General features: G+C 43.7%; 1 protein-coding gene across 1 annotated transcript; it reads right to left on the bottom strand.

The window, feature by feature from the left end:
* Positions 1–3,331: 3,331 nt before the first annotated feature.
* Positions 3,332–8,679, bottom strand: LOC136768117 (GTPase IMAP family member 7-like). The gene is made up of 4 exons (XM_066722170.1): positions 8,667–8,679; positions 8,434–8,454; positions 7,820–7,942; positions 3,332–4,254 (listed from the first exon to the last, which is right to left on the bottom strand). The coding sequence occupies exons 1-4, from the start codon at positions 8,677–8,679 to the stop codon at positions 3,332–3,334; spliced, it is 1,080 nt and encodes a 359-aa protein (XP_066578267.1).
* Positions 8,680–10,725: the final 2,046 nt, after the last annotated feature.

Genomic DNA, 10,725 nt, shown 5'->3' with positions numbered 1-10,725 from the left:
AAATCATTTGATGTTCGGTGAGACAATAAGTGTGTCTGCATTAATGTCTCTCTCTCTCCATCTCCCCCTCCCCCAGGGCAGTGTTACAGGTCCTGTAGTGTCCAGTCAGTCCCTTGTGTCTCTCTGTGCGGTGCTGGTGCCCTGCTAGAGTCCAGTCAGTCAGTGCGACCGGATTAACCCCCCCTTCCCTGTCTCGGTCTTAGTGAGTCCCACAGTAATCTGATTAGCCTGCTGATGAAGTGTGTCAGGGGAGAGAGAGAGAGAGTGGGGGAGACATAGAGGTAGAGGGGGGGAGGGAGAGAGACAGATAGAGATATAGAGGGAGGGAGAGAAGGAGAAAGAGTTGATGTGTCTTAAAACAGATTCGTTTTGGGGAGGTGTGGTGGCAGTGGTTGGGGGAGGGGGGGATCTGGAGTAACAAGAAACAAAATGTAAACGCGCAGTTAAACACAAACACACACACAATAGCACACAACTGACATACAAACACACACAAAGAAGCTTCTCTTTTGCGAAGTATCAGCCGAGTGTTGATGACAGCAGTGCTCTGTTGTTCCTGTGATGCTGCGGCTGATTGTGTAATGTGGAAAATAAAAGATGCAAAAATCTTCCCTGCATATTCTTCCTGAACCCAGGTGACATTAACACACACACAGCACACCTAAGACTGCCCTTAGACCTGAGAGTGATATCAGACCTGAGACCGACCCTTTATCCTATAGGAAAAATGAACATTTTCAATAATTCTAGCCTCATTTCTCATATATTTGTAACGCGTATATAGTAAACGTGCCCGTGTTGACCATGTCAGAGTATCCACCTGGACCTGGCCGATTCTGGAGGCTCCACATCATCACTGTCCCCCTTAAAAAATGGGAGATGCATCACGACAGACACAGTTAAGGTGTGTGCGCACGGTTAGCGTCTTCCACAGACACCTGCCCGCTCTGCGTCCCTTACAAATAAATAATAACTATCATGGTGGTGTGTGGGTTGTCTTTGTTGCTGTAGTCAGACAGTGAAACATACAACTAATATTTTATAACAAAATATCAACATTTTATTTAAAAACAAGGAACATAACCCACCAGCTTCTGACCAGTCAATGTCTGATTAGTTTTGAACTCGCCGACTCACTCGATACAGTCGCAGAACCATGTATTGACCAGCACAGGTCACTATGGGGAGCATGTATCGAGCGCTTCGAAGCAGTGAAACTGTTTCCAGGTACAATAGCTTCAAATGGTTCAGTGCTTGGGAATGCTTCCTTTCTCCCATCACTAACTTCGATCAAATAAATGTATAGCTGGTGCAATTAGCAAATCATGCAACACACTCAGAGGGATCTCTCACTACCTCTCTTCAACACAGATGCCAACTAGGTGAGGTCTATAGTCTATAACCCCCCCCCCAGCTAAACCATTCATTAAAGGAAGTGGCTCTATACATACATATATATATACACTCACCTAAAGGATTATTAGGAACACCATACTAATACTGTGTTTGACCCCCTTTCGCCTTCAGAACTGCCTTAATTCTACGTGGCATTGATTCAACAAGGTGCTGAAAGCATTCTTTACAAATGTTGGCCCATATTGATAGGATAGCATCTTGCAGTTGATGGAGATTTGTGGGATGCACATCCAGGGCACGAAGCTCCCGTTCCACCACATCCCAAAGATGCTCTATTGGGTTGAGATCTGGTGACTGTGGGGGCCAGTTTAGTACAGTGAACTCATTGTCATGTTCAAGAAACCAATTTGAAATGATTCGACCTTTGTGACATGGTGCATTATCCTGCTGGAAGTAGCCATCAGAGGATGGGTACATGGTGGTCATAAAGGGATGGACATGGTCAGAAACAATGCTCAGGTAGGCCGTGGCATTTAAACGATGCCCAATTGGCACTAAGGGGCCTAAAGTGTGCCAAGAAAACATCCCCCACACCATTACACCACCACTACCAGCCTGCACAGTGGTAACAAGGCATGATGGATCCATGTTCTCATTCTGTTTACGCCAAATTCTGACTCTACCATCTGAATGTCTCAACAGAAATCGAGACTCATCAGACCAGGCAACATTTTTCCAGTCTTCAACTGTCCAATTTTGGTGAGCTTGTGCAAATTGTAGCCTCTTTTTCCTATTTGTAGTGGAGATGAGTGGTACCCAGTGGGGTCTTCTGCTGTTGTAGCCCATCCGCCTCAAGGTTGTACGTGTTGTGGCTTCACAAATGCTTTGCTGCATACCTCGGTTGTAACGAGTGGTTATTTCAGTCAAAGTTGCTCTTCTATCAGCTTGAATCAGTCGGCCCATTCTCCTCTGACCTCTAGCATCAACAAGGCATTTTCTCCCACAGGACTGCCGCATACTGGATGTTTTTCCCTTTTCACACCATTCTTTGTAAACCCTAGAAATGGTTGTGCGTGAAAATCCCAGTAACTGAGCAGATTGTGAAATACTCAGACCGGCCCGTCTGGCACCAACAACCATGCCACGCTCAAAATTGCTTAAATCACCTTTCTTTCCCATTCAGACATTCAGTTTGGAGTTCAGGAGATTGTCTTGACCAGGACCACACCCCTAAATACATTGAAGCAACTGCCATGTGATTGGTTGGTTAGATAATTGCATTAATGAGAAATTGAACAGGTGTTCCTAATAATCCTTTAGGTGAGTGTATATATATTCCATAGAATATGCCCACAATAAATATAATATCAATCATATGAAACAATCTCAGAAATACAGAAATAACTTGACATATTCAGAAGTCATAATCACACAAGGCAATCTTTCTTTATAATTCATTGTATTCCCCTATAGAAGTGAGCTCATCTCAGTGGAAACAGAAAAGATGAACTACTGGTCACTCCCTGTACTGTGAGAATTCTGTTCAACCTCAAGTTTATCCTCTTTTATTTGAATATTTTACTGCATTCATATTAACGATCAAATATCAAATGGATAGTATAAATGGTTTGTTTTTTTTGACAAGATATAAACAGTAACTGTAAACAGTAACAGTTAATTTTCTGTTGTGGATATTCATTCATAAAACCCCCATAATATAACACCCCCGCTAAAGTGAGACATTTCCCAGCTGTACATTTCACAATTTATATAATTTATAAACTCCTGCAGCCGCCATTTTATTTGAATACCCCAATCTGTAGGAAACGAGGCATTATTTAATCGAGGAGATCGCAAATGTTTCTCCCTCACAGACGGCCTCTCATAATAAAGACGTATACTCTCATAAGATCCCTACTCCTGTGCTGTGTGCCGTGGGGGGGCTGTGCGGTCACCCCTGCAGCTCTGGCGCAGGTCATGGCACTGCCAGCGTCTCCTGGACCAGCCCCTCCGCCTCCTCCCTCACTGCACTCAGCTTGGCGGTGTAGAAGCGTCGCAGCTCCACCTCCTCCCTCTCCGCACGCTCCTTCAGCCAGGCCTTCCCATCCTTTAGCTGCTTCATCAGGGTCTCTTCCAGCTGCTGGGCCTCTCTGCGCCGCCACTCCTCCACCTCCGCCAGTCTCCTCTGGCGCTCCTGCTGCAGGGCATCCCTCAGCGCCTGCTCTCGCTCCCGGATCCTCTCCTCGGTGCACTGGTACTCCGTGGAGGTGAGGTGGGCGCCGGTGTTTCCTCTCACCATGGCCACCACCCTGTCCAGCAGGTCCACCACTTGCCCCCGCGCGCCGGGGTCCCCGTTGTTCAGGATGCAGGCCCTGTTCCCGCAGCTCTGCAGCAGCCGGCTCCTGCCCCCCGCCCCCGTGCCCGTCAATGTGTGCCACACGTCTCCTGCTGCTGCTCCTGTGCAGTGCTCCTCTCTGAGCCTCGCCGAGCTTCCCCGCTCCTGCTCACTGTGTGTGAACAGGACAATGCTGTATCTGTAGACCTCTGTCCCGAAGAGCTCCTCCAGCGTCTTCATCAGATGGCACATGCTGGCCTCCGCACCCCCATGTCCCCCCACCCCGTCCAAAGCCACCACTGCCAGGATGGCATGGGGCCCCGGCAGCCGCTCCCGCTCATGCTGTGCCTGCTCTGGGGACAACGTGGAAAAGTCTGGGGTGTCCAGCAGGGATAGTCGTCTCCCTGCCACCTCTTGCCCATACTTCTGGCACGTCGTCGTCCTGCCCGCTGCGAAGGCCACCCTCCCCAGGACTGTGTTGCCCGAAGAACTCTTCCCGGCCCCACTGGCTCCTATCAGCACCACTCTCAGCTCTCCCCCGCCTTTGCCGTCCTGCAGGGAGACTGGACACACACAGGGACACTGAGATCAAACTATATTCACACAGCAGGCCAGTCCCCCCCCCCCCCCCCCCCCCACCCTGCTTTACACTATCTGCTGAATAAACACTGGGTTTCTGTCACTGGGGATGAGAGGATATCAGAGGCCACCAATTTCTATTTGGACATTTTATACTATATATTATGGCCCCTTTATAATTCTCAAATCATATGACTTGCATGCCCTGACACTGACCACATACAATACCCTCTCACAGTTCTCACATGTCATGACATATTGAAGTTGGAATTAATACATGCTATACATGCAACCTACTCCACACATTCCATAAATTAAAAATAAGAAAGTGAATGTCCTTGATCAGGTAAAGTCTTGATTGGAATCCTATGGAGAATCTGTGTAAAGACTTGACAAGGAGCTTGAGCAAATCCAACAAAAACAACCAAGCCAGTGTGCAATGTCTGTAGAGACTCACCCAAAAACACTTTGCTTATGTAATTCCTGCCAAAGGTGCATCCATCAAATATCAAGTTGACGTGTTGGTAGGTGTACACCGCAGGCAGAAGGGACAATTGCCCCCAACACACACTTTTAATGCAGTAGAGGCAAAACTATCTCTGTGACCCCACACATTTTTTGTCACTGTTAACTATGAATGTACATTTGTAAATTAGATAATGATTATACAAAAACGAATGTAAGCATGTGATATATGATTCTCTCCCCTGCTATCAATAGCAATGGTATGACCAGATAAGTTGCTTTTTAGAGAATGACTCTTACTTAGAGATTTAATTTCCCATAATCTAACAAGACGTTAGCAGACTTTAAGTCCTGTAAGTTGCGAGGCGGGGCCTCCATGGATCGGACTTGTTTGTCCAGCACATCCCACAGATGCTCGATTGGATTGAGATCTGGGGAATTTGGAGGCCAAGTCAACACCTTGAACTCGTCATTCATCAGACCAGGCCACCTTCTTCCATTGCTCTGTGGTCCAGTTCTGATGCTCACGTGCCCATTGTAGGCGCTTTTGGCAGTGGACAGGGGTCAGCATGGGCACCCTGACTGGTCTGTGGCTACGCAGCCCCATACGCAACAAACTGCGATGCACTGTGTGTTCTGACACCTTTCTATCAGAACCAGCATTCACTTTTTCAGCAATTTGAGCTACAGTAGCTCATCTGTTGGATCGGACCACACAAGTGTAACTTATTTAAAACATATGTTAAACATATTGGAATATGAATCACAGGCAAAACACGATGTAGGATTTGAATTTTATAGGATTTTATAGGATTTTATATATGTATAGTTTCAGTTTTATCCAACATTGTCTGAGAGGTGCGTTTTTCACTCATTTTGTTTAGATGTATTACTGTGGTCTGAGCTTGCTTGTCATTTGGAAACAGTTTTTGTTTGCTCATATCCAGTCAACATCTTCAGTGAACATTTAGTGTTTTTCTTTATTTTAATTACTATTGTGAAATTTGAAAAGCGATTTAATTAAAGTTTAATCTATGACATAGTATACGGTAATCTCCATCCATCCATCCATCCATCCATTTTGGAAACAGCTTATCCTGAAGAGGATTGCGGGGAATCGAGAGCAAAATATATCAGTGCATTATCAGTGGAATATGTGCCGATACAGATATTTCTGTAAAAGCCAGTGCTCCGATATATCTGTCGATCCGTAATTATAACATTTATAAAGTATAAAAATAAAATACACATATACTGCTTTATTTAATTACTGGTCACCACAAACACATAGTGGTCAGTAAAATGATAAACACAGCTAGTCAGAGCAGCCTTGGGAGAAAAACGGATTTCTCTTGCTGCTTTACAGGCGGGGCTAATACTTTGGGGACATTGTAAAGTAAAGATGCATATTTAAGTTAACTTCATTCATGTAAAAACATTACTGTTTCCTGTTTTCCCATTCAAAATAAGGTATAGAGAGTCGAGTCAGTTGGAGAAGTGATTGAAAAGAATTGATAACTGCTGTCCTTGGCTGCATTAAAAACAGGTTGTTCGATACTGAGAGGAAACCAGGATTTTTTTTAATGATCATCTAGTATTGCTATGTGTGAATAAACAAAACCTCATGATGTCTCAGACAGCGTGTTTATTTGGTTGATACCATATATGCATGAACACTCAATTGATAGCAGTGCATTTGATTCTTTAAAGTGAAGGCTAGTAATGCATATAGCAAATACATTGGAATCAAATTTGCACACTGCCTGCTCAAGTTTGGATTCTGCCCCACTTTCAAATAAATGTAGGTGCCCATGGATGGGTCTGAATACTTTTTCAATCAACACATTTCATTTTTTTATGTTGTTGAACTTGTTATACCCTTAAAAGTCTTCAATTAAAATATTCCAAGCTACAAACAAATATGCATCATTTTGTAACATAATAAAATGGGACACCAAAGAAGGTTCTGAATACTTTAGCAAAGCTGTATATACAGACGGGGGACAAAGTAAAGGGAAAAACCAACATAAAGTGTCTCAGTGAGGTGTTGAGCTACACGAGCCACCAGAACAGCTTCAATGCTCTTGGCACAGATTGTACGAGTGTCTGGACTCTACTGGATGGATGAATATCATTCTTCCAAAAGATATTCCCTCATTTGGTGTTTTGATGGTGGTGGTGGAGAGCGCTGTCTAACATGTCGGTCCAAAATCTCCCATAGGTGTTCAACTGGGTTGAGATCTGGTGACTGTGAAGGCCATAGCATATGATTCACATCATTTTCATACCCATCAAACTATTCAGTGCCCCTCGTGCCCTGTGGATGAGGACATTGTCATCCTGGAAGAGACCACTCCCATCAGGAGAGAAATGTGTCACCATAGGATAAAGGTGATCACTCAGAATAACTCTGTCATGATTTACAGTGACCCTTCCCTCTAAGGGGACAAGTGGACCCTAACCATGCCAGCAAAATGCCCCCCACAGCATAACAGAGCCTCCGGACCCCCTCACTGTAGGGGTCCAGCAGTCAGGCCTGTACTGTTCTCTTGGTGTCCCACACATGCACTCGCCCACTTGTCCAGAATATGGTGAAGGATGACTCATCTGAACAGATCACTTTTTTCCACATCTCTGTAGACCAGTGTCTATGGTTTTTGCACCTACTGAACTCTCAGATGTGCATTTGTCTTTGTAATGAGGGGTTTATGCACTGCAGCCCTACTATAATATCTCTCTGTGTAGTTCTTGACAGACTGTTCTTGCTGACACAGTCTGATCACGTCCTGCATTGACATTCTCAGTCACCTGGGAAAGAGTTGCTCTTCTGTTTGTCCTTACATATCACAGTAACGCACGAGCATCATGGTCATCGAATGTGCGCTTTCTACCACAATTTCCAACCCTATTTACTGATGTCTTTCCCATAGATCTAAATGCAGATGTAACTTGAGTCACTGTTCCTATTGAAACACTAGCATTTATTCAGGTTGTTCCTTTAATCTGTCACCCGTCTGTATATTTACACACACTCACAAACCAGCACACACTCACTAATGAATTTAATATACGGTCCTGACTCACAGTTTATACCCACATCCCGGCTCGTACACCTCACCAGTCCCTCATCCTCCGGACAGTCCTTTTTCAACTCCATCTCCTCTATGCTCTCCTTCTCCAGTAGGGGGGGATCAGATGGACCATAGGCTAGAGAGGAACAGGAGAGAGAGAGAGAGAGAGAGAGAGAGAGAGAGAGAGAGAGAGAGAGGGAGGGAGCGGGAGGTAGAGAGATGGAAGCAGTGAGTCATTCAGTGAAAAACAGAGAGGAAGAGATACAGAAAGACATACACACATAGTATGATGTATATTTTCTCAATTTATTGTTCCCCATCACCCTGTTTCTGAGCACTGGATCTCTCTGTCAATGCTTTGGCAACCCTGATGTCAATTAGTCATCCCAGTTTAATGCCATGTGTTAATTGCATTGAACTTAATTGATAGAGACACAAAGATGCAGACCAACACATGCAGAAATAGACAGTAAAGGGAACTCACTCACGCACATATACACAGACACATAACAGCACGCAATAAACCCCACTCATCTGTGTGTGTGTGTGTGTGTGTGTGTGTGTCCCAGTGGGATCCGGACCGCAGCGTGTTCAACACTGAAACAACACACAAGACGAGATACTTACAGACATACTGGGAGATGGCATCTACAAGGAGAAGAGACACACAGGTTAATATAGGACTGGAGAGGAAGATTCACATCATCATCATCATCATCATCATCATCATCATAACAGCAATAATAATAATCCAGTGAAAGACAGTGGCCCCTCTGTACAGGCACATCAGCTCACTGGTGGGATAACCATCATCACAATAATCATAATGATAGAAATAAAGCAGTGAGATGAAACTTCACCTGTGAACTCCATGATCTCTTGACCTGCCGTGGACCTCAGGTCAGCTCGGGCCAGGAGACGTGGGAACAAAACTCTGAGGAGATAAGAGAGACACGCGCAAAGTCCCTCTCTACACACACCACACACAGACTGTACTCCTACCATGCCCAGGGTTGCCAGATGCTACTCCAAAAATCCCCCTAGTGGGAGAGACAATTTCCCCCCTTTCCCACCCTTTGCACAATACTCTAATTAGAGATCAAGTTGCATACAGTATTGCTGTACTATTGTAAATGGGCCTTAAATGCCACATTAATTCATATTAACTTGATAAAATAATACACAATATGAAATAAGGTAACTGTAAAAAAGGATTTGTTATGTCATTTTTCTAGAAAGCAGAAGATTGATTCAACAAGCCGATGTAAACGTTGTATATGATTTTTTCCTCTGCTATGTGAAATATCCACTTTGGTATATGACATATGCACTTTGGTATGTGATTTATATTTTTGTGCCATATGATATATACATTTTGGTGTATGATTTTTTTTTTCTGCTATATGATATCCACTTTGGTATATTAATGTTTTTTTCTACTATCCACTTTGGTATATATATTTATTTTATACTATATGCAGCCCGGCATTACTGTTCAAACACAGACTTCATATTTAAAACTTCACTTTTTACTTCAGCACCCTGCCTGATATCCTTTCCTCTCCATGGCTTTGATTCCCCCCAATCTGGCAACCCTGATCCTTAACACCTCCTGCTGTAACTGGGTTATTCCACTTCACATTACTGCTACTGGAATAATAACAATCATAATAATGTACAGGAATCGTCATTTTAAATTGTAAAGGCTGGGAGCCGCCGCAAAAACATCAACAACGACAAGAAACTGACTTCCCATTTCACTTCACCCATTTCGTCTGCCAAAAATACAATACAAATATAGGCTAGGTAGTATGCTATACTCTTCATCATCTCCGATTTCCTCTTCACACTATTATTAACGGCGTGTACCACTGATACACACAATGCAAAGTGCTTTCCGCAATATTTACCGTTGTCCGGTTCCCTGCAGTCCTGGTGTCGGATGGACACTTTAAAGAGTGACGGGACAATGCTGTTTGTTTATTTTCCTAGATCTAGCAGAGAGAGAGAGAGAGAGAGAGGGAGAGAGAGAGAGAGAGAGAGGGGGGTGATAGCAGTATTGGTAAGGAATCCGGTGCTCGGTTAGAGAGGCCAGTATCCAGGTGTGGATGAGACTGCAGAACACCGTCCCAGGTTACTGCTCTGACAGACGTCCCCTGGTCGTTTTTGGGGTCGGTTTGTCTCCACTTTGGGCATATAAGACCTTGATTCTCTCTCTCTCTCTAGTTTTTTTGTGTGTGTATCTCTGTATTGTAGTGTGTGTGTGTATCTGTACTGTAGTGTGTGTGTGTAGCCAATATATATCTACAGTAGTGTGTGTGTGTCCAGGGGCGTTGCCAGAATTTTGAAAAAAGAAAAAAAAAAAAGAACCTACCTGGCCCCTAACATAGAAATCAGAATGATATAACTTACTGAACAATATGTGTTATGAAATGTACTAACTATAAGTGTCTGCTGCTCTATACTACAATTGTGCAGATTCTAGTTTCCACATTTTTGGTTCCTAATGTTAACAAAAGCTGTTTGTCATTAGAGTTTTATGATGCTTTATTATAAATAACTACACAATTGGTGATTTATTTTTAAATATATGGTATTGTAGTTAGTTTTAATGACGAAATGACCAATGATCCATGTTTCAGATTAAATAATGTATTACCAATTCTTATGAATGAGGGTAACCCTCTGCTGCCTTATGGATAATTCCTAAATATATGCCTAAATAACATACCCCCCCAAAAAACTAAAAACAAAACCTGAACTATGTGGATTGCAAGCATAAATGTGGTACCTACAGAGAACAAGCATCTGTAAAACTGCAACTGTAGTGTTAAGACATTATGTGGGCATTCCTGAGCAAATTCAACAGGAGATAAACCATAGCAGAAAATGCTCTGAAACAGTATTTTGCCCATCCCC

Source organism: Amia ocellicauda, chromosome 14 (genome assembly GCF_036373705.1).
Source record: "Amia ocellicauda isolate fAmiCal2 chromosome 14, fAmiCal2.hap1, whole genome shotgun sequence".
NCBI classification, from domain to species: Eukaryota; Metazoa; Chordata; class Actinopteri; order Amiiformes; family Amiidae; genus Amia; species Amia ocellicauda.
This window is presented reverse-complemented; position numbering and strand designations above follow the sequence as displayed.

Coding starts and splice junctions, on each gene's coding strand:
- LOC136768117 (XM_066722170.1), bottom strand. Junction 7,943..8,433: donor TGCCATCTCCCAGTATGTCT/GTAAGTATCTCG, acceptor GTTCCTCTCTAG/CCTATGGTCCATCTGATCCC. Junction 4,255..7,819: donor CCGGGATGTGGGTATAAACT/GTGAGTCAGGAC, acceptor GTGTGTGTCCAG/TCTCCCTGCAGGACGGCAAA.